This window comes from Mandrillus leucophaeus, unplaced genomic scaffold, assembly GCF_000951045.1.
Source record: "Mandrillus leucophaeus isolate KB7577 unplaced genomic scaffold, Mleu.le_1.0 Scaffold236, whole genome shotgun sequence".
Classification (NCBI taxonomy): domain Eukaryota; kingdom Metazoa; phylum Chordata; class Mammalia; order Primates; family Cercopithecidae; genus Mandrillus; species Mandrillus leucophaeus.
Window position 1 is genome coordinate 5,475,830 of NW_012102432.1, and position 27,962 is coordinate 5,503,791.

The 27,962-nt window shown below is 37.4% G+C and overlaps 1 protein-coding gene across 1 annotated transcript in view; it reads left to right on the forward strand.

Annotated features, from left to right (window-relative positions):
• The window catches only part of TOX (thymocyte selection-associated high mobility group box), a 250,895-nt gene extending 223,788 nt beyond the window's left edge, over positions 1-27,107 (forward strand). The window contains exons 8-11 of the mRNA XM_011982191.1: positions 5,902-5,982; positions 17,031-17,417; positions 24,533-24,684; positions 25,018-27,107. Coding sequence (XP_011837581.1) covers positions 5,902-5,982; positions 17,031-17,417; positions 24,533-24,684; positions 25,018-25,054 — 657 coding nt within the window. The 3' untranslated portion in view covers positions 25,055-27,107. The remainder of the gene's footprint in view (positions 1-5,901; positions 5,983-17,030; positions 17,418-24,532; positions 24,685-25,017) is intronic.
• Positions 27,108-27,962: the final 855 nt, after the last annotated feature.

Here is a 27,962-nt window from a genome sequence, read left to right on the forward strand (position 1 = left end):
TTAGCCATAGCAGTTCAGCTGAATAGCAACACCTCATTATTTTATTCCTCAGTATTTATTCCTATGTTTGACGCCTCATGAAATTACTGTTAATGTGTTTATATAAGGGCAGATCTGACACAAGTGGGAAGAATGTAATTTCCTACTCATTCTTTCCTGCTGCTGTGTCCTCTTCCCTGGTAGAAGTGGCAAGTGTAAATAGTTAATTTGCTTCAATTATGAGCCTGTCCTGCTAAATTAGAAGCAGCAGGGATATGAAGAGGCAGAATTATACTTATGAGGCAGCTGACAAATCCTCTGAGCCCACAGAATCAAATCATTTCCTCCTCATTGGTGCTCAGACACCCACTACATAATGCTGCCGGGGTTTCTTTTTCCCCCTTATCTTCTGATAACGTTTGGATTTTTATGTCGACAATACTTAAGGTTAACTAAAATCCTGTCACACTATAGCATTCACACATGTGTTTATCTTGGCCGTTTTCTTATAAACATTAAGCATTTTTCCAATTTTTTAAAAACTAGGAGTGAAGGATATGTAAAACAGTTGCTCACTTAAAAACTGGAGAATGTAAGCAAAGTCCATATGCACACGAATTTGAAACTGAGCAATGAAAATTATTACAAGAAATGGTGAGCATACTTGTACAATTCAGGTATTTTTATATATATATATTTATTACATATATATATATCCATACATACAATTATTGGTACATAAATGTGATTCTTGCATGTCTTCCTGGGCGTAAGCATTTGTTTTACACATATACAGATATTCATATGCTCAGACACCATGGGAGCAGACATTTCATTTGAAATTTTCCATGATGTTGACAGGAAAATAATTCGAACATAATACTCATTGAAGTCTGTTGTGCTTTATCTATAATTGGAAAAATGTTTGGGTGGATTGTATATCTGTGTATCAGTCTACTGTTTCCATTGATGTACATTGTAATTTAGAACACGCAGTTCAGTTTCATCCTTAGCACACATGCTAATGCTGATTCATAGAAGGAGAAACCTGAGACCACAGATTATATGCTCAATAAATATTTCATGAGCACCTACTATGTTCCAAGCATGCTGAGGCTTCAGCAGTGAAAAAAGAGACCAGGCCTTGCAGTTGTGTGTCTTGAGAGAAGAATCAAAAGGAGTTCTCATGGCTAGGAGAAACCATTGAGCAAACAAAGATGGAACATTTGACAGCAGACTGATTTTATTCACACCATGGTTTTACCATATACCTGTTCTAATATATTAGGTAAAATAATTACCCATTCTGGTCTGTTTTCTTATCGCAAAATGGGAATTATCCCATATGCATTATGCCAATGCAACATTTTTATTGAAAGAATTAGAGGTAATATCTAGAGAGAGTGCATGATCCACAAAATGCACACAATGGAGGCATAATTTTTAATGACTTTTTTATTTTAATTGTATAACATCGGTGCCTCACACCACAGTAGGCACATATTGGGCACTCAATAGATTGGTAACCATAATTGAAAAACATCATACTTTCCTTAGTCACCTTCATTTAATAAATCAACAGATATGTATTTTGTAGCCATTTTTTCAGGCAAGGACCTCGGTTCAGATTCTTACCATTCCAGAAACGGGTCAAACCAATTTTGCTGAGACCGTTTACATGGGTCAGACAGTCCTCAAAAGGAATCCATAGCAAGAGGTTTGTCACATTGTATAATGTTTTCAATCCTCTGAATACCACTTTCTAAAGACCTTGGAACCTAAGAAAATGCTGAGCGAGTTATACAGGATGGACATTTAACCATTAAGTTAAATGGACTAAGTTCTATGTAAAATACAGATGCACTTGCTCTAACTGACCTAAATAGCAACAGCCTTGAAAGAAGCTGAGAATTTTAAATTTCTAAAATATATTGCAAGGAATTGTGGTTAAATTCTTACTCCTTATACATTTCTAAGGATTTTCTATAAATATGAAATAGTAGTGGGAAAAACTACATTTGAACTTACCCAGAATGAAAAACGCCTTTAGTTTTTGGATAGAATCCAGAATGGGAAGAATTTTACATTTTTTCTTATTATTATTGTAAACACTGTTGAAATAAACTATGGCTAGAGATTAACTAAGGGCCAGAGCAGAAAAGAAGGAAGGAAGAAGGAATTAAATGGTATTTATAAGATTTTGCTTTTCTGTATGAATTGGATGGATTGTTTGTTTAGGGAAGAAGCAGAAAGTAAAAGGAAAATGACAGATTGTATGAGAAATTTTTTTCTGCTTGAGTTTGTCATATCGTTGATATTGAACTGCTGATTTCAATTAGGGATTATTAGCTTATAAAAACATATGTACAAGCTGGTATTCAGAGCATTTCAAAAATGCCTCGGTGAATCACTAGATCATGCGACAAGATTTGGGTTCTCTAGAACTGCTATTTGATGACTATCTACGTATGTTTTAGTTTAGCCATTATATATGTTTCAGTTTAGCCACTGAGATGCAATCCTTAGATGGGATATGGTAGTTTTCTTGGAATAACAAACCACAGCATATAACTCAGTTAGGACAGGATGAATTCAAAAGTGTTTAGATGAGTAGGGGAAAATGATAAATGATGTATTATGATTTTTAAATCCTCATCTGGCCAACTTTGTACTTTATTTCAAACAGCTGTGGACCATTTGGAAGACATTTTGTAACTCAACTAAATACTAATATTTACTGTATGAATCACATACCTTTAAAATATTTGTCTTTCCCTAAGAGTGAGAGACTATTTCTTTCCTAAACTTAACTTTGACATAAATCAGACCCATCCTTGTCAGTTAGAAGGTCTGTGCACTTGCTCGTGGCAGTGGTTGTTCGTTGCCAAATGCCGTCCTGGGACATCTTTGCTTTCTGCAAGCAGAGGACTTTCTTCATCCATAATTAGAGGCTTTGAAATGCGTTTGAGAGATTTTTTACTGGTAATTTTTAAACATCTTTTTTTAAAGGATTTCCCCTACTTCACCTGCGTGTGGAATTTTTATGTATCATCATTCATTCATATTTGAGGCCTTTCTTCAGACGTTTCCATTAGATATAGAATTCAAGCAACATCCTTGTCCAATTTTAGAAGGTAACATCGGAAAGACATACAGAGTGTACAAAGTAGGACCCATCAGGTAGTTCTCAAAGATGGAGGTGCTAATTACTGTTGAGGAGACCACCTCAGATTTTAATTCTGGTCCAGGCTACTCCCCTTTCAACACAATTACAGGAATCTACCTTCTGAAATGACCCCCCTTTGAATTCTCCCTCTGAATATCTGCAGCTATTCAGGAAAGAGTGGATCCATCAATCCATGTAATGTGACATGATGAGTTTACTCTTTCCTAAAGTGGTATTTAGGCACTTATGCGATGAACCCACATAGCCAATCATCAATAGCCAATAGGGAGCCATTTGTAGAAAACAGGGGACTCTGCATGCTAGTCAGGTATCCTGTAACAACATCGATTTTGGAGGGAAACCGGGGACACATGCAGCCTGAAACATGTGGAGTTAGCTACCTTTCTTCCCTGGTTGTTAAGCAACAAATTTCAGGAAAGTTAACACTTTGTGTGATGTTAACTGCCAGGAGCTCAACAAAGGGATAGCGTCGTAGTCACACTTGCTGTTTCAGTAGAAACCAATGAAAGAAAAATGATAGATACTGCAGTCAGACCATCTGGCAATACTATCTTATCTGCCACAACTTAGAAAATGCCACTGTGGACAACGCTATGGACCAAAGTGCATTCTGTTTGCCTTTGAAAGCAAAACATATCCTAGTTAGCTGAATGGGAGTCACTTGGAGTAGCATATTAATAAAAGCATGATAGAAATGCTTAGGGTATACAAAGATGCATTACCATAAAAGACATGTTGACTAAATGTTTGCTTCAAAGTCCTGAATAGGATTTCTATCTCTGTAGGAGAAAAACCCTCTTGAAACAGTTTTAAGGTATTAAAAGCAAATGTAAACATTGTCAGTTTAAGGTCATTAATTATAAATTATGTCTTTGAGAAGAGGTTTAAGGAAAAACTATAAACAGAAATCTGTCTGTCAAGAAAAAAATAAATCAATGAAAAGCAGGAGAGCTGTGTTTCATGGCTGCACCGAGGCTTACGATGTACACAGATCACACTGTTCGAAGGCACTTACTCGACTTTAGCGTGTGTTTGTTTTCACGTGTGAATTTCCAAAAAAGAATTTGAATTTGACTTCCAATAATTAGCTCAGTAAATTTAGAATACTCCTGTACTTGAACCAAAGGATTTATTGGCTTTTTGCTTAAAAAAAAAAAACTGAAATATAATTTTTAAAGTTTCTGTAGTTTCATACTTAGTAAGATAGCACACTGATTATATGATAATATTGTACTAATTCTTAATTCCTTATTTTACTTGGCTTTTATTAAACCAAAATGCCAAATACAGAAGTCAAGGCTGAAGCCCTCCCTTTAAGAGAAAAATTAGCACATTCATTTCATAGAGTCCTGTTATAATTCTGTTGACAAGGTTAGTCACTTGTTTACCTTAAGTAAAATGTTCTGCTTTAATTAAAATATTCATGAGTAAATAATATTTCTCACATCTCGAATTTCATAGTTGGTGTTGGGCTCGGCAAACCACAGTCAGCATTTGAAACCATAAATTGACCCCTGCTGCCAAATAGCAGATATTTGATCTTTAGACATAATTTATATTTAACTGCTCTGACTAATTCCGAAGCCACTTTTCAATACTGATCTGTGTGTCTGTTTTTGAGCTCAGCATTACAAAATATTAGCCAAGCCTTATTCCCTGCTGTAAAATCCAAAATGTGGGACATTTAAAATAGTTGTATCAATGAAAATACATTTCCATTTACACAGTGAAGGATGAAAAATATTTTGTTCTTTAAGGCTGATTTCAAAAGATTGCCAAAAATATACTCTAAAGCCTTGAAAGAATCAACTTAATGGTAGCAGACAGCCATGTGTGTTCACTTTGCTAATCTTTCATTTTCAACTCTAATGACTGCTCACTGTTTAACTTAGCGATGTGACCTTTAGCATACAAGCAAGTCATTTTTCAGTACTTTTGCTCAATTTAGGATGATTTTGCTTTTATTTTCAACATGATTCCCTCTCAGAAATGGAAAGCTTCTGTAAACTGAAATTCATTTCAGAACATTTTTACCTTTTCAAAACGTGGTGTCCACAGACCCATGACATCCAGTGTTTTTCTTGGAAAGGACACGACCAGAGTGGACTGCAGGGCAGGGCACGCATGCAATCCACAGCCACTTGGGCTTCCCATTCCTCTCCCAAACGTGTCCTTAATCACCATCACTGTTTCCTGAGTCTTTGAAAATAGAACTTCAAGGCTCCAAATCTTAACTGAGTGATGAACCTGCAAACTCCATTCTGTTTCCTTTGATTTGCTTATTGAACATGATTTGTCATCTCTAAATTCTGTCTTTGTTTTTGTATTTAGCATGGAACATATATATCAGGATGTGAATGCGCTGTGGAGTTATCTGCCCATTATATAGATATGAATGCCTTATTTACTCACATGTGGTTTCCCTGGGAACCTTCATCAATAGTATCGTTGTAAGCCAACTACCTCTACACTCATAGCTACCCAGATAAATCCTTTCATATGTTTTATGTAAAGGTGTAAAGTTTTACTGTTGTTAATTTTTTTCTTATCTAGTCTATTGCCATACTTCTTAAAAATCTGTTTCAGTAAGAAAACACAATCTTTGAGGAGCTATATATTATTATATTATATAACTATAACTGTGTATGCATGTGCAATTATCATTCTATATTGTACTTCTCTGAAAACAAAAGCAGATGCACTTTCTAATTTAAGACTCTTTGCTGTTGTTGCAGGTCTATAAAAAGAAAACCGAGGCTGCGAAGAAGGAGTACCTGAAGCAACTTGCAGCATACAGAGCCAGCCTTGTATCCAAGGTAACATGCAGTTTTGTGATAGTGTGACGGATTGTGGCTATCTCAGGGCAGATTTTGATAGTCACTTAAAGGCATAAAAGATCACTTTAACAATTCTGCACAATCTTCTTTGTTGGAAAAAAAGTAAATTATAAACAAAGCTATATGATATGGAAATATTCGTTCAGCTCTAAAAGACCAGAGCAGCATCCCCTGGGCCATTTCTAAAATATTGTCCACCTGTGGATGGTTGGTTGTGTGGATTAGTCACAGTACATTCTTCAACCCAAGCCAACTTTCTACTTCTCCATATCCCCTTCCTAAATTGCCTCCAGGCCCCCATGCCATTGGCCTTTACTGAGGACATGCCAACTGTAAGTTCTAGACTCATTACAGCAGCATTAGGAGGTAAGCAGGCCCCAAAAATGTTTATAAATCACATCATTTTGTTTGAAAATAAAAACACCACTTAAAAATATTTAGTGATTTAGAATATCTTAAACACTAGTTCTTCCTGTTATAAATTCTCAAAAGTTGACTCTGATTGGTTTCATGTTATTAAAGATACAGTTTCCTTTATGGAATTCTTCCGAAGGTAACCTCAGAGAAATGGACTGAGTCTGTAAGCATTAGACACTGTTATCTCAAGTCCCAAATAGGCTGTTACTGTGCTCACTGTGGGCTGGGGCTCTGGACTTCATCCCATTTCCCCTTGGAAAAGATGTTTTTTCTCATTCACAAATATCTAGACTCATTGTAATTCTAAAATAATTATATAAATTATGTTTTATTGAGGAAAATATGTACTGAATATACTGATGCAGAGAAGAAAAGAGAGCCCAAAGTACAAATACATAAGAAATTTCAGTAAACTATTTGTCTAATCCAGTCTTATGTTCTACTTCTAAGGTATTGCACTGTGAGAAAACTTATTAGGTATAACTTACCTTAAAATTTCTAGCTTTTTTTGTATTATCTCACACTTTCTAATTATCTAACTCCTTCTGAAGCTATTTATATTTTCTGCTGATACCAACTCACATTTCTGCATATATTACATAGAATGTATATAAAATTGTAACCTAACAAGTGTAAAATATTAGCTCCATACAGCCATTGGATTAAATGATCATGTGGATATTGTTAACAGATAATTACACCAAAAACATAGCGGGACTTTTAAAAAGTTAATTCTCCTTATTTCATCCAAGATCAGATTCTTTTTGAAGACTTTAAATAGAGTTTTAGTCAGAGCACTTTACATAGGAGAAAATCAATACATGAAGTCTCAATCCCAATACAAAGCACACTAGTTAATGATATGCAGATTGCCAGAATGCTGTGATACTGACTAAGCCTTTACTTTCAAAACAAGTGTCCTCAGATTTGCTCTTAGCTGCAACTTTTCTTACTATTCAGTTTCAGAGTTGCAACCCACAGTGTACGGCAATTTGTATAAATGCTGCGAATTGCCATTTCTACATTTAAAAAACCCAGCACTTTTTTTACAGCTTACTCTGACATTTTTCTTCTCTTTGGCAGTAGAAATTTTGCTGGAGCTGTTGAATATCTATTTATGTACAACTATCTATTGTGTGTATACAAATTGAAGGCAACTTACAAACATCCTCTCCAGGTTAAAAAAATGACCCTCCGATGTTGTATGTGAGTGGATATTTGCAGTGTAACTTTCTAGACATCATCAGAAAATTTTCCAGCCTATCCTCCCAAGGATATAACCATGTTTATAAAAATGTAATTCTGTTCCATTTTAATTATGACAAGGCAAATAATAACCAGTCGTATTTAAACATATTTTTTCTACATTATAATTTTTTTTACTATGTTATAAATTATTTCCCTATTCTAAAAGATTTAAAGGGACAAACAGAAAATGCTACATGATATATTCCATAATTACAACTCCCAGGAACCACCATGTGCCAGCCAAGCTCTATTTTTTCCCCACCTTCCGTTTATGTATTCATTTGACCAATCTTCCTGGTCTTGTGCTCTGTGCCAAGCACTATGCCAGGCTCAGAGAATGCTCTGAAGAACAGGCAAATCCTTTCCCTAGACTTGAAGAACTTTCTCTTTCGTCAAGGAAAATCATTAGTGAAAACATAAACTAATACATGATTGAGATTTGAGAATCCAAGTATTCTCGAGGAGATCAAGCAAGGCCTCTGCTTAGGTGATCTGCAAAGACCTCTTTAAAGAAGTGACATTGGATCTGGGGGTTGAAGGAAGACAGGAGCTTGTAGAACCAGAGAGCCAGAGGAAAGAGCTGGCCCAGGCAGTGTTATAACAAGTGCAGAGACTTGGGGTGGCAAAATGTTCCCTTGAATTGAAAAGGTCTGTGCAGCCAGAGCTGAGTGAATGGAGAGTGTGGTTTGAGCTGAAGTTGGGAAGATGGGCAGGAGCCCAATCCTGAAGGCCTTGGAGGACATTTGAAAGGAGCTGGGTTCATTCTCAGTACAAAGGGAAGCCACAGAATGGGTTCTGTTAGGGGATAGATAGCCTGATGAGACTTAATGTTTTTAAAAGATCATTCTACTTGCATAAGTTCCCTTAATCCTCAGGCCTTATCCCTTGAAGTAGGCTTGATTATCAACATTTCACTGAAGAGGAAAGACACCTGCAGGTAACCAGTGGCCAAGGTTGACACTGACCTGCACTGCCCTCAGTCTTCTGCTGGGCCATGCTGCTCATGAGTCCTCTCAATGTGCTCCTCTGCACCCCAAGACACCCAGTGCCTCAGAGTCATGGCACAGCATTGACATTCTCTCTGATAAACTCATTTTTGTTCATGAAAAGCTGTGTTAGCCAGAGCACCTTGTCCATTTTCCTAAATTCTTCCCAGCCACTTTGACTTACTCCTCCAGAGCTCTATAATTTAGTACCTATTTTCTAGGCAAGGCATTCATTTCCCCAAATATGACTTTGCATTCCTAGGCCAATAGATCCTCTCACTAATTTGTGGTCATGTCATAGTCACAGTCTGCTCCTTCTCCCCTCTTCACCCCCAGGCCATACTCTGCATCCAGAGCAAGGCTGCAGGACACCTGTTCTATGTCAGACACAGGGCTGGGTGCTGAGAGACAAAGATGTATACAGCAGATCCGAGTGGACTGTTTCATGATACTTGAAAGGCCTGAAGTGATCTTTTAAAATTAGCTGCTTCTTATAGAACATAATAAAAAATAAGAACAGTCAATGACCTTTGACTCTACCTGTGAAACTGAGTCACAGGATTGACAATGCTTCGGTGATTACATCTTCCATTTAAAAGTACTATATACCAGCCAGGCACGGTGGCTCATGCCTGTAATCCCAGCACTTTAGGAGACTGAGTCAGGCAGATCACTTGAGGTCAGGAGTTCAAGACCAGCCTCGCTAACATAGTGAAACCCTGTTTCCACTAAAAATACAAAAATTAGCTGGGCATGGTAGTGGGTGCCTGTAATCCCAGCTGCTCAGGAGGCTGAGGCAGGAGAATCACTAGAACCCGTGAGGTAGAGGTTGCAGCAAGCCCAGATTGTACCACCTGTGCTCCATCCTGGATGACAGAGTAACACTCCATCTCAAAATATAATAAAAAAAAAAGTTGCTATATACCATCTAATCCAGCAGATTAATTAGCGTGACTCCAGGCTTGAATAACATTGAAATCTGCCCAGAATAAAGTGCTTAATCCTAGGAAACAAATACTCTAGCTTTTGTAACTTCCAAATGGAAATTCTGGCCCATTCTTACCAGGATATTGAATTGTTTCCAATAGTAACAAAAATATACATGGCCTCCGTCTACAGAGTAGCTTCTATGTGCCTTATACTGTGCTAGGCATTTTACATGTGTTCCTATTTCCCATCACAGCAAACCTGCACAGTAGGAATTAGCCCCATTTTCTAGACAGTCTCTAGGCAGAGAGAGTAAATGGCTTGCCCGCAGTGGCTGCAGCAGAGTAGGACTCAAACTCCTCACTGTCTTCTTCCAGAGCTTATAGGCTTCTCTCTACCCTCAGTGATTCTCAAATGTTTTTAATCTTTCAAACCAGCACCTCATTTTATTGAGGTAACAACTTCCCATAAAATTCCATGCCAGCTCTTACATAGGAAATAGCTAAGAGTAAAGCTGCCCTGGCTTAATTAAGGATGGAGTCCAGCCGACTGCCCACTCTGCTACCCCCACTACCAACAGAAGCTGAGACCTTCAGAGGAATCTGGGCCTGCTTAATGTTTGGAAAGCACTGCTTTGTACTATGCTATTCCAGCCGGGTGGGTTCCTCAGCTGGTCGTGTGGAGCCAGTGACAAAACTGCCCAGCTCTGGTCACTCCTGCTGTACAAGCAAAAGAATTTCAGGACACATGTATAAGACACAGGATGCTGCAAACACAGCACTGGTCAGACTCCAGAATACCTTCTTCAATTTTAGGCTCTGTCATTTAAAGGGGGAAGTTGGAAAAGGTCATAAAATTGACTGGAAGGCCAAAAGTTAGAAGGTAGTAGCAGAAAAAGAGAGGATTCAAGCTTATGAAACCCAGAAAACAAAGACTCAAGGGTGTTTAAGTCCACACTGGCATTAGACATAGGTTAGCGATTATTCATGCTTAATTTTCTCTGACTACAGAATAAGAAAATAGGTTCCATTTCAAATTAGATGAATTTAATCTGAACAGGGGACATTGCTGAACTCTTGAATTGTTAAAATAAACAACTTCTTTCCATAGAGAGAAACTTAAAAGCAGAAGCAAATGTTATAAATAAGGATTGGAGGCCTCTAAGGCAACTTCAACCTCTGTGCTTCTATATGGAATCACGGGAAGCCTGTTCTAGGACCTCTAAAAGTGCCACCTCTATCATACTGGGAGAGTCCCCAGGCTGAGGAGTCTGTAGTCTGTGGGGTGGGTGGATCTAGATTTGAATCCCAGGTTTCCCACTTCCAAACTGCATATCTTCATGCAGTTTCTTGTATGTTCTAAGTCTCCATTTACTCAAATGTTAAACAGAGAAGATAATAGGACATACATCTTAGGGTTTCCATGAGGATAAAATAAGAAAATCTATATAAATTACATGGTTCACTTGAGGACATTATGCTAAATTAAATAAGTCAGTCACAGAAAGACATGTACTGCATGATTCCACTTATAGGAGTTATCTAGAATAGTCAATTTCATAAAATCAAAGAGCGGCACAGTGGTTGCCAGGGCTGGGGGAGGGGGAAATAAGGAGTCAATAATCAACAGGCAGAAAGCATTCCCCAAACCAGATGAATTAGCTCTGGAGATCTGCTGTACAACATTGGACCTACAGTCAACAATACTGGATTGTACACTTGAAAATTTGTGAAGATGGTAGATCTCATGTTAGGTGTTCTTATCACAATAAAATTAAAATTTTTTAAATTCAAAAATTTAAAAAATAAACAGCATGACTCAGCATCCTAAACATTGGAAGCACCTAATACATAGAAGCTATGAGTATTATTATTAATTTTATTTTTAGTATTAGTAGGTATACAAAGCAGGAGGGAAAGATTTGCATATCATTGAAAATTTAGCTGGATTATATTTTCAATTTGTCTTTATATCAAAGGCTATTTTTATATAAATAAATTCTAAAGGTGACATTTAAAAAAGAAAATTTTTGCTTCATAGATACATTTCTTTATAAAGATAAGAAATGATCTAGATATAAACAAAAATGCATTCATCTATAGTTTTCTTAATTGAAATTATCTTTATGAACCCTGCAAAGAGGTCCAAGGATATATGCTATTATGAAGGCTCAGACTTCCTGGCTTAAGCAATTTTACATGCTATTGAAGGTCATATGGGGTTGGACTGTTAAATAAAGCTGAAGGAAATATAGTTTTTCCATAGACTCAGGAATTCCTAGACATGGACCTAAATTATTATGCTGAAAACAATGTATAACTTTAAAGCAATGGAACTAGTTTCATTTTACCACATAGACCAGAATTTATATTCCCAAAATGAGTGTTGCATTCAAAGTAGTCACCTTGGGAGGCTGAAAACTCATTTTATTATTGCTCCCAGAGTTCAAAAAATTTTTGAAACTCCTCTTTTAGAACTGTAGTCAGGAAAAGTTTATGAGCCACATTAGAAAATCAATCTTGTTACATTGTTTTCACACCTCATTCTTTTCCCCAAACATCACCCAGATATAACCCGCAGACTTGGCTTCAAGTGACTATTAGCTGTTTCCAAAAAGCAAATTCACCATCAAAAGACAAAGAGTTGTCTGAGGATATGTAAAACAGTGTCCCACAGGCTCTGAAGAGAATTCCAGTAGGGAAGCTCCCAAATATCCCAAATAAAGGCAGCATTATTGAAATAAGTGTATAACTTCTCAGGATTGCCAACCTGGAAGGATATGGCATTTGGATAACTATGCTCTGGTTTATTAAATAAAGGCAATCAGATTCATGACTTTAAGGTCATAACATCAAATATAAGATTTTGTTTCTACCTTAAGGAATAGTTCATGAAGTACTAAAATGTGTAAAGGACAAATGGAAACCTTTTTTTTTTTTAACATACAGAACAAGACAATATTGAATTAAGACAAGAAAGTTCTCTGTTTCCATAGTCAATAGTAAAGAAGCACGATGCTTAGTTCAATTAAAGGAAAGTGGATTTGAAAAAAAAAATAGTTTCTTTTTATAAAATGAGGCAAACTTACAGATATCATGCCATGGTGAGCTATAGAGACAAATACTGAGTCTGAATTTGCAAATGGGATGGATCATTGTATGACTGTTAACATAAAATTTGCAGCTCTGTAAACCCAGATCGTGATTTAAAGATAATAAAATCTCATGCTTCAGGGTATAAGTTAATCACCTGCATGGACCAGAAAGAAGTTTTCTTCCAGAAGGAGCAATGCACAATTGAGTAGGTGCATAAATTTTGTTTAATTTTCAATGCATCAAGTATCGGTCAGTGCTGAAAACAAGAACCAAATTAGATGGACTATTAATTTGATTTGGTTCAGAAACTCTTATATTGTTCTTTCCACTGAGTTTTATGTATTGTGTTTATACTTTGCTATTTTAAATAACAATAGCTTTGTCAATCTTTCATTTTTATAGCACGTATCATCCCAGAATGGGGAAAATTATATGCTATGCAGTATTATCTTCTTTATACAAAGTAGATGGGATTGAAGCTACCTTGGATAATCAACAATTTGGTTAGTAAGAGGTATCTTCAGGCTTATAGAGTTGTATCCTTTATACATTTTGCATATGTCAAAGGAACCCGCTACAGATAATCCTCAAATGTCTCTCTGGCCACTACCCCCACTTTATGGCTTGTAGAAAATATCTTCCAGAATCTGTGGTCTAAAAGCACATAGGAAAGAGAACATACTCTGAAACTAACAGCAAGAACACATTTCTCCTGTGAAAGTGTGGGATCCAAAGGTTGATTTTCAGTTGTCTACATGCTGGGAAACACATTTGTCAGGTGACCAATACGACACTCGTTGCTAAATAAAAGTGGTTAATGTGTTTAAAAGTGGAAACAAATGCACATTACTTAGTATGTATGGGAAAATTGTTCTAATTTCTGAATGATAGGTATAGAAGTCTTCATATGCGATATAATTGATTGGCAAAATTGTAGCCTTGCTTTCACAGTTAAATTGGAAAAAAATGACAGTAAGAGTACATTATGATTTCTATGTATTTTCATTTAATCGCATTATGAATTTATGGCAGTTTGCCACTGAAAATGAACTTATTCTACCTATCTTCCAGAACAATAAAATAGCTCTGTAATTAATAGATTGTCTATTGTACTAGTCTGCTTAATAATTAATGAAAAGCGAAGTCAGAAGCAGGTTTTTCCTCATCTAAATGAGTGGACCATTATATAAAGATACAAATTCCCAAAGTAAGGGTGAGACTGAACTAGCTGCCCTGCTGCCGCCATTCCCCCAAGAGCAGTGAGGCATAAAGGGCAGTGTATCTAACCAAAGGACAGAGCGGAAAGCTGCAATTTCTCATCACTTCAGGAAGGGTTTGGCTCCTGCCGAGAGCAGAGAAGAGCATGAGGAAGGTCAGTCTAATACTCTGTGGCTTTTCCAAGTCTTCAGATCCTTCCTCACTCCATGGGAAGAGGAACGGTGTGTCTGGTCAAGGGGGCAAGTCAGCAAGGGCAATGGTGGCTGCCTGGAGGATTGCTCAAGAGTAGTCATTCACGCCTTAGAAAACATAATTATGTTTTTATGTACTTTGCACTATGGTAGATGCGTGGGCTACAGAAATTCAAGTCCCTACCATCAAAAAAAGATCCCCTTTTGGAGGAATCAGGATATCTTTGTGAAAAGAGACTACAGGAAGAGAACTCACATTGGAGCATTTGCCACATTTAGGCACATGGCTGGATACATTATTTGTTGTCACATTCAATGATTAGAAAATAAAGGGAAAATATATATAACTTCCCCCAAAGTCTCCTTCCCTCTATGTTAAAAAGTATGTTTCAAGTGTTGTCTGAATCATCATCTTTGGAACTGTATTTACTTTGAGTTTGACAATAGTTCTTCTAGTGTTAAAAAGTGACTACTCTTTCAAAGTAGGTTGAAGGGGACTGGTCTTTGCGGCTTTGATATAGAGGACATAAATGATAAATAAGTGGCTAGACAGAGAAAATGTTTTGTGTTTAATTATCCATGAGAAAAGAGAGCTTTACAAGGTTGGTAATAAAGTATCTCAAATTAGGTTGCTATCTGTTGACTTTTATAAATCTGTATATCTATTCCATCTCTATGTCTGCTTATCTATCATCTGTCTATATGATGGACCACATACTATTATTTAAATAGTAGAATTCAGGAGAATTAGATTCATTGTTTATTTTGAATTTGATATTTTTATTTCTTTAGCCAAAAGTTACCTCATTATCTAGTAATAAGTTATATACAGAAATTAAAAATGAAAACATTTTTACAATTACACATATTTTCTACTTTTGATCATAGGAGAATGTGAGTGACTTGTATTATTTTTAAATTAAAAACAACAACTATAAAGCAAAAACTAAAGATGTACCAATATGTATCCATTTTTATAAATATGATTTCTTTCTGGTATGAAGTCAACACAGTCTGTGACTAAATATGAAACTAGCCTTTCTGCAATAGGCTAAAAAGAGGGAATTCAAACACACCGAACACTTTTCCAGATTACTTAAACACACAGACTTAAGACATAATCTTTCTGGCATATATGGAATAATTTTTTAGGCATATCAATTGCAGTACATGTTATTCTGATGTGGAAGTAGTCACTGTTTACACAGCTTCGATTAACCCATTTGACCTTTTCCTTGAATTGTTAACTATTTTGCACATCAACAATAAGAATTTTTAAATGGACGCCAAAAAAAATCTACTTAAAACTTTTTTTTTTTAATTGAAAGTACCTTTTAGGAGCTACATTTAATAAAGCTTTTTTGATCTAAAACCTCCCTTAAAGATTTTTCATGAACAGTTTTTGACATTTTTCATGTTAATAGCGAAGACAGGGAGTCTAAATGTTTGTTCCTATTTCAGAAAGCTGCATCCACAGTGACACAGGGGAAAATGTCAGGATGAGAGGACTCTCCAAAGGGGCTGGAATTATTTGGGTACACCTTACTTTATACTGTGCATGGAGTATTCAGAGTCTCACAGGAGCCCAGGTTTCCATGGTTTGGCATACTTTTACAGGTGTCAGATGTGTCCTTTCTGTAATGACAGAATGTGGGGCTAATCGTCCACCCACCCCAGCCTGTCCCCCTGGGAGTCAGCAGACATACGCAGCATCATTCTTACAGTGGTTTTCATGAAACTTGACTGCGTTATTGAAGACAAATGAGTTGTGTTGCTAACCGTATTGTAAGCTGCCTGGTGATAATGAGGCTACCCGGCTTGAGTTTCATGCCGTCATGCGTGATGAACCCGTTTCTCTAAGGGCCTGTCAGTGGGTTGCCTGGTGGTGCACCGAGCAGAAGGACCCCGAGAGCCCTCATGGCGCAGTGCTCCCTGCAGTGCGGAGAGTAGCAAGAAACTCACTTTGACTTGAAAGCTGAATAAGCATGACATCGAGATTGCAGAGTAAAAGCATATATGCGTCCTCAAGACCTTGTTTTGACAAAGTGATTTTTTTTTTCTCCAGTCCATTTTATCATTTTTTTCCTTCCAGTTGGTTCTACCTTCTATCTTTGGTTGTTTTATCAGTCTCTTCCTCTCAGGAAATGTAGGAGGTAGGTTCAGGCCCATGAGGAATTGCTACAGACTTAATTCTTGTTCAGTTTTTAAATCAATTAAAATATTATTAGGAAATGACCATATGAAGGTGTGGAAAAATTAGGGCAAAATTATATTAATTTATGATGGAGTCTAAAATTTCTAAGAGAGATTATTTTTATCTACTTCATTATGGAGGACAATTCATCACCAACTTCATTTTAAAACTCAGGATAAGTTCTGCAGTTACTTTGAAGAGTATATTAATGTAGTTTTATATGACTTCAGAAAGGTATTTTAGAACTCTGTTCTCCCATATCCATTTCCATCAGCCAGCTTTGTTTTCTTTGTGCAAATATCTAGGCCAAGTCTCTTTGAGAATATAAAAAAGGAAAAATTAAAAACCAAACCTATAATCTATAGAAGAACTCCAGAACTGAATTGCTTTGAAAGTAATCTTCACGTGTGTTTCCCATTTGGGCATTCGCGGCATCTGCCTTCCCCCGTCCCCCCCTCCACACAAACCCATCTTGTTACCCTCATTTAGATGATGAGAAAAGTCACCGAGTTAAACATTTAGGCAAAGGAACAAAATGTCATTGCAGATTGTTTTCAATTTCATAAAAAGGGATGGAAGCTGTCTTGTCTAAATCACATTACAAATAGTGGTGGAGGGATTCTAAGAGACTCCAGGATAGTCACGGGTATGGATTCCAGGGAAAGTGCTTTAATAAATTCACAAAGCGTCATACCTAGAATCAACACTCATGTATCAGCCTCCCAATTCTGCTCATTTGTTTCCTCAACAGAGCTACAGTGAACCTGTTGACGTGAAGACATCTCAACCTCCTCAGCTGATCAATTCCAAGCCGTCGGTGTTCCACGGGCCCAGCCAGGCCCACTCGGCTCTGTACCTAAGTTCCCACTATCACCAACAACCAGGAATGAATCCTCACCTAACCGCCATGCATCCTAGTCTCCCCAGGAACATAGCCCCCAAGCCGAATAACCAAATGCCAGTGACTGTCTCTATAGCGAACATGGCTGTGTCCCCTCCTCCTCCCCTCCAGATCAGCCCGCCTCTTCACCAGCATCTCAACATGCAGCAGCACCAGCCGCTCACCATGCAGCAGCCCCTTGGGAACCAGCTCCCTATGCAGGTCCAGTCCGCCTTACACTCACCCACCATGCAGCAAGTAAGTGCAATGGCTCTGGACTTAGAGTGTGCACCCCTATTGTGAAGTGTGGTGGCGGGGGGTGGGAGGGCTGTTTATCCACGACAGGATGGGGGATATGTGTTTTCTATCCTTCTGTGTAAGTCAAGAGAGCACTAAAGATATTCGACAAATATCTGCTTTCTGCAAAATGTAATTTACAAGTAGTGAGTTCGTGTGGCATTATGCCATCACAATTGACAGTTGCTTCTTTTCAGAATCACTGGTTTCTTTCCCATGATATCCATTTTGCTTCATGTTTCTAATCATTCTTCTTGTTTTCTGTTTCTTGAATAAAGTACATTTGTTATTTTAAGATACCAAGTGCTGCCGAATCTCTCTGGAATAGAGAATTCTACAACTTTTTAAAAAATATTGTTTGGAGATGAGAAAGTCTTGACTGGTATGCCTCTTGAGTCCAATAAATGCTGAAAAATGAAATCAGATCCAACACCAAATCTGGTGGAACCCTGAAAGTTCTAAGAACTGAACATTTTAACCAGAGTTTTATTTAAAAATAGGTATCTGGCTTCTGCATAAATTGAAAAACACAGACTGTTTGGAAGCCTCCCTACCCACTCCCTGATTATTGAAACCATTTGTGTGCAATTTTAGCTTAACTTTTCTTTGAAACCAAATATTCCTTTTGGATTTTGGTATTATTTTAAAATTTGAAAATTAGGCTCAAACAATATAAACTAAACTGAACAGAAGGCATCCTGAAATCCTAAAACTATTTTTTAAATTTTATTTTAAAAAATAAAAGCAGCTTTGCGCAGTGGCAGTATCGTAGCCAATGAAGTTTATCTGAGATGTGATTATTGCCAATTGAAAGCTTCTCCCAGTACCCTGCCATGACAACTCGCAGTATAGTTGACACTGGCAATCTTTTATAGTCTCTATGGAGACTGAATATAATTTTTTAAAAATTAAATAAAAGTAAAAACTACAAATCACATTAAATGCAGGTATCACTTATATACTCCAATTGGAGAACTCTATTGTTCTCCAAGCTATAAGGATATAAGGCAAACACAGCTTTCCTGTAGAATTGAAGTCCTACCTCTCTGTGGAATTCAAATCTTTAGTTGGACTGGGGAGATGGAGCGGAAGGAGAGGCAGAAAAAGAAATCAAATATACGTAGTCCCCTATTCATTATTATTATTACTATTATTATTATTGGCAGGACTTTTGAGAGCTCACAGTAACAAGCCCAATGCTTTTAATGTACCCCCTCTTCTTTAATTCTCAGAAAACTACTTACAGTGCGGGTACGAGCATTATCTTCATTTAGAGGAAGACACTGAGGCTTGACAGAGTTAAGTCATATGCTCATAAGGTTAGAGCTGGAATTCAAACCCAGGTCTGTTCGAAACTCAGAGGCTGAATTCTAAAGGCTTGCTGCATCTCATTCACAATGATTCTTGCGGACTTTTAACTCTTTCATATGAGAAAACCTGTATCTCCTAAGAATTCAAAGGATCTTTAAATTCTGGTTACTTCTCAAATCAAAATGGTTATGGAGAACAAAGGGATTCATCTTCTTACTGAAGTCTTTCTTGGTCCCTAAGCCAAAGATACTGCTAAGGCTATGACAACTTTCTTATCTGCATCCAACACACCAGTTGTTGATTCACTGGGGAAGAAGAGTACGTAGAAAGCCACTTCCCACCACCCTACCTTGTCTTAAGAGGCGTATGACCGAGTTATATTCTTAGGGGCAAATTCCCACTCTTCCCATCAGACATCAACTTCAATTAAAGGAACATTCTTGGGTATCCATGCATCTTAACGAACCAGTAGTGTTTGTATGAAGAATTAGTGGTTTGGAGGACACCACCTTTGGTTGGATGATTGACATCTGTTTGAGGGTGCTGCCCGGCTAAGGACCCATGTTTTGCTTACAGCACTATAGTTGGCGGCTGTTCCTTTCTGGAGGAAAAAAAAACAAAAATTCAGTTTCCTCACCATGCTGAGGGCTGGAGCTGTGTGCAGAGGAGATCCTTTTTCTGATTTATCACTCAGAGATGATTGCTTTTTCTATTTATGCTAACACAAACACCTTGGATGATATGGCTGTGATCCTGAATAGTTTTCAAATATTTCAGATTTACATAAGGCCACATATAAAAATCCAAGAGATTTGTCTTTCCATATAGAATCTTAACTGTATAAGAAAAAATAGAACAGATTACATTGGGCAAGTTATTCATCATCCTTTAAGTCAGTTCTGTTAGTGTACCCCAAAAAGTATGCTTGCTGAGATGGGAAGACCTGATTACAATTTACCCAAATGGCATAAACCCAAAATGGAGAGTAAATCGCTGCAAAGACTACATTGACTAAGAACTCTTTTAACAATGCCTTGATCATGGTAAGTAGTCAAAATAATTGTTGAGTAGTGAACAAATAGACAAACAAATGAGCAGTAAAAGTGTTTCACTGTTAGAATGAATTAAAGATCAGCTAGTAGAATTTCAATTTCAATTCCTTGGAAGTTTTTAAAAATGTAATTGATTTGAAAAAATTTTAATTGAACCCCTAACATGTGCTAGACACTGTCTAGGCTCTGGAAATTGAGTGATGAGTGAGAACAAGTCATGAGACCCCTACCCCGTGGAGTTGGCAGGGGAGGGATGGCAGTGGTGATACGATAAACAAATAACAAAGGTCTTCTGAAAAAAAATAAAACTGGAAGATAGACTTCCAGACTTTCAGGGTGCATGGAGGAAGGACAGAGCCTTTAGCTGGGATGGACAAGGAAGGCCCTTCTCAAGGGCTGGCACAGTGACCTGAAGGATGAGAAGAGGAAGCGTGCTTTAAATACTGGAAAGTGGGAAGGGTGTGGAGGACGTTCCCACAGACAGCAGCAGCCAGGAAAGGGGACTCTAGGCTGGGAGAGCCAATCTGGGGAGGAGCATGGCCTGTCTAGGAGATGGGAAGGAGGCCAGTGGGAAGCAGGGAAATAGAGAGGTAGGGGCAAGGTCAGAGTCAAGGGCAGGGAATTGGAGTGGGATCCTGCAGGTGATGGGGACTGGTATCCCCAGAGAACTGATAATCCCAAAATCAGGATCAAAAAGGGAGTCCACCTCCCCTCCACTCTGTCACTTCATTTATTGCCACCGCCACAGTTTGTTGGGGCCCACATCCGAGTCATCAGTTAGTCTTCAGCCTGTAGATGCAGACCTGAGTTGTGGATAAAATCCGACCTGATTCATCATTCAAAACACCTTTATCTTGAAGATGTTTGTTTCCTCATGTGGGAGCCATGTGGACATATCCAAACACCAGACAGAGAGAGAAAGAGAGAGAGAGAAGAAAGTTAACAGCAACTGTATTTTTAAAATAGTGTCTCATATTCCAGTATTACTTTAGCTATTTTATTATCCTTTTGAAAATGAATGTATCCTACAAAAATGATTGTGTAGTCCACCAGGAATAATAGTTTCATTTTTTTTCTAGAATAATGTTTTATACACTGAAACCATGGACCTGCTTTTTTTTGTCCAATTTTCTTCCTTTTTTTCTGCTCATGAGATTGTCGAATGAGGTCAAGAGAAAAAAATCATTAATATCTGTCAACTTCCTTTATAACCTTAAGAAAAAATCTTTGTATGATATCACACAGACAGATTTTCAATTTCCTTGTGTAATAAACAGCTGCTTTAGGATTTGGGTGTAAGTTAAAGGTTTAAAAAAAATCACATTGAGATTGATGAATAAATCAGTTGTGAAGACAAAAACATTGATGCCTGTTGAAAATACCTCTCCAGACAGGCAGGAAATGAAATTAGTTCCCAGTAAAGTGTGGATATGAGGATCACTGTTTGGTTGTGCTGCAGGCTTTTTCGGACTTGCTCTGGTGGCACAACAAAACTGCGAGGGCTGCAGAAATCTAATTAAAGAGCAAATGTCCCTTCTGACATCAAATTAATCTTTATCATGTTTCCTATTTTTATTTCAATCTGGCACCAGAAAATGAAATTTAAAATTCCAGGCATGCTACAAAACAGTTGGCGATTTTTCTTCTGAGTATTAAAATGCAAAATATTCAGTCTTGTTTAATTAGACTACTAAGCAAACAGTTTTTCAAAAAATGTATATCATGTTGTTTCATATTTACACCAATAATCAATATTTACTGAGTGCTACATTTGACCTCAGCATCTCTTTTTATAGTGTTCAGAAGTATGTGTCATTTTCTAAATTGAAAGAAAGTAAAATAATGTGAAATAATATTACTTCAGGCTTTCCTTGTATTTTTCTTGGTCCTTGATATTAGTGATCTTCTTAAAACAGACATTGAAGTTAGCTGAAGTTTAAATCTTTGAACTTTGTAGCTAACACATAATTTTGGTTTTGTAAACTGAAGTCACTCATTTAATCTTAAACTAATAATGTTTTCTCACAACCTGAGGAACTATTTTCATTCATGGGGAAAAAATGGCGGTTTCTGTTGCCTTTGTGTGGGGAAAGGCAGCGAAAGGGGGTGCGCGTTCTTGCGTGGTTGATGGATTTGTTTATTTGTGCTTGTTTTTTTTGTGTGTGTGCTTGTTTTTGCTTTTTCATATGTTTCCACACCATCAGCTAAGTCCATGTATTCTCGACTACTTCTTTTTTGAGACTTTTGTCCTTTTAGGTTACATTTTGTCAACTGTGTAAAAATTCAATATGGAGACCGAACATGGTGGCTCACTCCTGTAATCCCAGCACTTTGGGAGGCCACAGTGGGAGGATCGCTTTAACCCAGAAATTGGAAATGAACCTGGGAAATCTGGCGAATCTCTGTCTCTACAACACATACATGCACACCAAAAAAAATTAGCAATTTTTTTTGCATAGTGTCAGCACCTGTAGTCCCAGCTACTTGGGAGGTTAAGGTGGACGGATCACTTGAGCCCAGGAGGTGGAGACTGCAGTGAGCCAAGCTGGTGCCATTGCACTCCAGCCTGGGTGACAGAGCAAGAGCCTGTCTCAAAAACAAAACAAAACAGAAGTCCAATATGGAGAACTTTACACTAAAAATATAGCAGCTGGCTGCAATGGCTCATGCCCATAATCCCAGCACTTTGGGAGACCAAGGTAAGAGGACCGCTTGAGCCCCGGAGTTCAAGACCAGCCTGGGCAACATTGAAAGTCTCCATCTGTACAAAAAAAAAAAAATTGTATATATACACACACACACACATATACATATATATATATAAATTTAAATTAGCCAGGCATAGTGGCACACACCTGTAGTTCTAGCTACCTGGGAGGCCAAGGCATAAGGGTTGGGTTAGCCTAGGAGTTTGAGGCTGCAGTGAGCTGTGATCATGCCACTGCTCTCCATTCTGGGTGACAGAGCAAAACCCAGTCTCTATCAACAACCAAAAGATAGGAAATCCCTGACATTTAAACATTTATATACCCTGAACCTTTCCAACAGTAGCATCAAACAGTCTGCAATAAACTTTACTTACAAAAAGCATGATTTATTGAGCCTCTATTATGGGCAAGGCCCTGAGAATACCCAGTAAGTATTTGAAACACTCTCTGATCTCAAGATGCTTACAGCAGCCTTGTGATGAGGCTGAAAAAAGGAAGCCAAGACAAGACTCCTCTCGAGAGTTTTCTCCTGCCCTTCGCCCAGCATCGAAATAGACACTAGGGAAATATTTTGGAAGATATTTACAGCTTGAGGAACAGGTCACATCTACATAGACAAACTTATTTTCCTTAAGCAAGCTGTGAATTTCTTTTAGTCTGTGTGAGATCAAGTAACCAGTCTGGTTGAATTCTCCATTCTTCAGTGATTTGTCTCCAATCATTCAGAGTTTTGTCTTTGTTCACTGTTTGTGTGGGAATCACTGGTGGTGTTGGCTGGAAGTCTTTATCATTTGAATGGGAAATAAACCTAATACCTAAAACTGAATAATGAGAAATTAGAATCTTTGGTAATAGGTGCCTTCGAGTCTTTACACGAGGGACACCCAAACATGAATAGAAGTCTAAGGAGGTATCCCTAGTTAAAAATCAATCCTCCCATCATCCTGCTGAGTTCTTTAAAAGTGAAAATTCACCAATATTATGCCTTCAAAAGCTTTCTCCAAGTAAATAGAGAATGGTTTGTTTTTTAATCTCTTGATTTCTTAGTGGTTAAAACCATGGATGGAGTCTGCTTCAGAGACAACCATAAGATTAATTAAGTTGCCTTTTTGGTCATTTCCAGCAAAGCTTGCTTATGTGGCTCTTGAATTCACCAGAGAATCTAAAAATAAATCTTAGTGTAGAATGCTTTTTGTTTACCAGATATAGCTGTATACTTCAGAGATTCTGTCCTTGAATTTTTAATAGCTTCGCTAGGATTAAAAGTCAACACTTCACCATGCCAGTGTATTAGCAGAATCTTCCTGAAGTCTGATTATTGTTTGCCAGTTAATAGACTTTTCAATTAAAAAATATTTGCTCTGTCGTACACTTTTCCCTCCCTGTGTTTTCCAATGGCAAGTTGTTTTGAATCTCTTTTCTCTATATTAGTCCAACAACTGTTAAAAAGCTTTGGCTGAAATTTTTTAGCTGAGGGAGAAATACAAATAAAAGAAGAAGCAGATGGTCCCTTTGTGACTGAATGAAGAAAAAGGGGTTTGAGAACAATATGTGAATAGGTGTAGTCTAATAAAACACTCAACCACCTGCTGCCTGAATCCTTCAAAAAAGATTCTGTTGCATATTCTGGGGATTAACTATTAATGTATCCTTACGTTTGATAGAAAACATAAACTTTGAGGGGTTTAGGCCCTCTTCTCCCTTTGTTTTGATTGAGTTGGCTCCTCTATATTTGAAATTGTTTCTCAATTCAATTTATCTGCTCAAGGGTATAATTAAAGGTTTTCTGACACATGATTAAATGAAGGAAAGGTAAAAAGAATGGACTTGTGGACATTTCTTTTCTACCTTTGTTTTAAATTTTCTGGGCTCTTCCGACAGGCTTGCCCTTGCAGAGACAGAAGCAAGAGGCCTAGTGTGTCTGCAAAGAATGAATAAATATTTAGGTGCTTTTCTTCTTAAAATGCATTTTGATCCTTATTTACGGACTTGCTTTCCCTTTCAGGGATTTACTCTTCAACCCGACTATCAGACTATTATCAATCCTACATCTACAGCTGCACAAGTTGTCACCCAAGCAATGGAGTATGTGCGTTCGGGGTGCAGAAATCCTCCCCCACAGCCGGTGGACTGGAATAACGACTACTGCAGTAGTGGGTAAGCGGGTAGTCATCGCCACCTGGTGGTGGACAGCACTCATAGCATGATATCATTCCTAGTTGATCGTTTTGTTGCTTCCAAAAACATGATCCGGGATAGTTTCACATTCGTGAAGGCAGAAGACACCAGAAATTGTTGAGCAGTCTTCTAGCTCTTCCAAGAATAAATGCCTTTAGCTCACTTCTCACTTCAGATGTAGGTTAACTAATTGCACTTTCCCAGTGAACAACTCAAGCTGGAGCAAATAATTCAAAGCCATCCATTCCCCCATTGTCACCTGTAGCTCAGAACGACTTGTAACAAGGAATTGTCTTTTTTCTCTTCATACAGGGGCATGCAGAGGGACAAAGCACTGTACCTTACTTGAGAGTCTGAACACCTCTTCTTTCCACTGAGGAATTCAGGGAAGTGTTTTCACCATGGATTGCTTTGTACAGTCAAGGCAGTTCTCCATTTTATTAGAAAATACAAGTTGCTAAGCACTTAGGACCATTTGAGCTTGTGGGTCACCCACTCTGGAAGAAATAGTCATGCTTCTTTATTATTTTTTTAATCCTTTATGGACATTGTTTTTCTTCTTCCCTGAAGGAAATTTGGACCATTCAGATTTTATGTTGGTTTTTTGCTGTGAAGTGCTGCGCTCTAGTAACTGCCTTAGCAACTGTAGATGTCTCGGATAAAAGTCCTGGATTTTCCATTGGTTTTCATAATGGGTGTTTATATGAAACTACTAAAGACTTTTTAAATGGCTTGATGTAGCAGTCATAGCAAGTTTGTAAATAGCATCTATGTTACACTCTCCTAGAGTATAAAATGTGAATGTTTTTGTAGCTAAATTGTAATTGAAACTGGCTCATTCCAGTTTATTGATTTCACAATAGGGGTTAAATTGGCAAACATTCATATTTTTACTTCATTTTTAAAACAACTGACTAATAGTTCTATATTTTCAAAATATTTGAAAATAAAAAGTATTCCCAAGTGATTTTAATTTAAAAACAAATTGGCTTTGTCTCATTGATCAGACAAAAAGAAACTAGTATTAAGGGAAGCGCAAACACATTTATTTTGTACTGCAGAAAAATTGCTTTTTTGTATCACTTTTTGTGTAATGGTTAGTAAATGTCATTTAAGTCCTTTTATGTATAAAACTGCCAAATGCTTACCTGGTATTTTATTAGATGCAGAAACAGATTGGAAACAGCTAAATTATAACCTTTACATATGGCTCTGTCTTATTGTTTCTTCATACTGTGTCTGTATTTAATCTTTTTTTATGGAACCTGTTGCGCCTATTTATGAAATAATAAATATAGGTGTTTGTAAGTAAATTTGTTAGTATTTGAAAGAGATTTCTTTGATGTTTTAACTTTTGCTGGCAAAAAAAAAAATTCACGCTTGGTGTGAATACTTTATTATTTAGTTTTTACAGTAACATGAATAAAGCCAAACCTGCTTTTCATTTAGCAGCAAATTTAAGTAACCAGTCCTTATTTCTGCATTTCTTTGGTTGATGCAAACAAAAAACTATTATATTTAAGAACTTTATTTCCTCATACAATATAACGGAATTGCCCTCCAAGTCACACAAGCTCCAAGACTAAACAAACAGACAGGTCCTCTATCTTAAAAGGGTTGCTTCTTGGTTCTCAGCTGGTTCTAGTCAATTCTGAACCACCCCACCTCTCCCCGCAAAAAAGTAAAAGTCAAACCAAACTTCCTCAAGCTGCATGCTTTTCACAAAATCCAGAAAGCATTTAAGAATTGAACTAGGGGCTGGAAGAAGTGAAAGGGAAGCATCTAAAAATGAAAGGTGAGTAACCAGACAGCAAAAGAAAAGGGAAAGCCATCCAAATTTGAAAGCTGTTGATAGAAATGACATTCTTGCTGTCTTTTGTGCCTCTACAAGCTACTACTCTTTCCAGAATTCCTGGGTCTTCCAAGAGAATTCTTAAGGTACCAGAGATTTGCTAGGGAACCAAAAGTGCTTGAAAATCTGCCTGAGGGCTTGCATAGCTTTCACATTGAAAAAAAAAGCTAGCAGATTACTCCTTTTTAGGGGATCATATCAAGAAAGTCTGGTTGGAAATCAAGGGAATGGCTGATGTCTCTTTCTTGGAATATGTGAAATAAAGTTAGCAATTTAACTAAATACAAATATATGCATTATGTAATCCACTCAGAATTAAACAGACAAAAGGTATGCTTGCTTTGGAATGATTTTAGGCATTGTACAACCTTGAATCACTTGAGCATGTAATAACTAATAAATAATGCAGATCCATGTGATTATTAAAATGACTGTAGCTGAGAGCTCTAATTTTCCTGTCTTGAAACTGTATAAGAACTCATGTGATTAAGTTCACAGTTTATTGTTTGTCTGTTTAGTATTTTAGAAATATACCAGCACTACTAATTAACTAATGTCTTTTATTTATTATATTATGATAAAGTAAAAATTTCACTTGCATTCAGTCTAAACTGAGAAGGTAATTACCGGGAGGAGAATGAGCAGCTTTGACTTTGACAGGCGGTTTGTGCAGGAAAGCACAGCGCTGTGTTGTTTACAGCTTTTCTAGAGCAGCTGTGCGACCAGGGTAGAGAGTGTTGAAATTCAATACCAAATACAGTAAAAGCAAATGTAAATAAAAGAAAACACATCATCAATAAAACTCTTATTATGCGTGACCGTATTCTATCTGGTGATCCATCAGTCTCTAAAGAGCAAGCCTAGTCAGATGAGAAATCCCAAATAAATTTTATGGTGGAAGTGATCGGGCAGAGTGGGGGTTAATGGCTGCCATGGCCACAAACGTTCTTTCCTGAAACTCTGAGAACGCCCTCTCACCAACCTGAGGCTCTGGTACAGTGAGCTATTGCCTAGGAAATCCCCATCTTTCAGAAAGCCAGAATCCACTCTGGGCACAGTAGCCCAGGCCCTGGCTTGGAGCTTGTAACTGAGAGGAACAGTGGGAGTGCACGTCAAGTTCTCTGCTGAAGCATTCCTAAGATTTCTAGGACCACCAATAAAGTCATTCTGAGAGATAACAGCAATACTGTGGGACAACAGATTTCTTCACCAACACACCAAAATCAAAATTATAGCTGATTAGGAAAAGAAAAAATTGTGAGAGTGTGTAGGAGTGGGTTGAGGTGTGTCTCTAACATAATTGAGAAATGATTAAGAAATAATAATTCAAAATCCTGATTCCCATTCAAATGTGACCAAGTTGACAAGGCAAAATGAGTCAAATATTGACTTCCAGTTAGTCAAA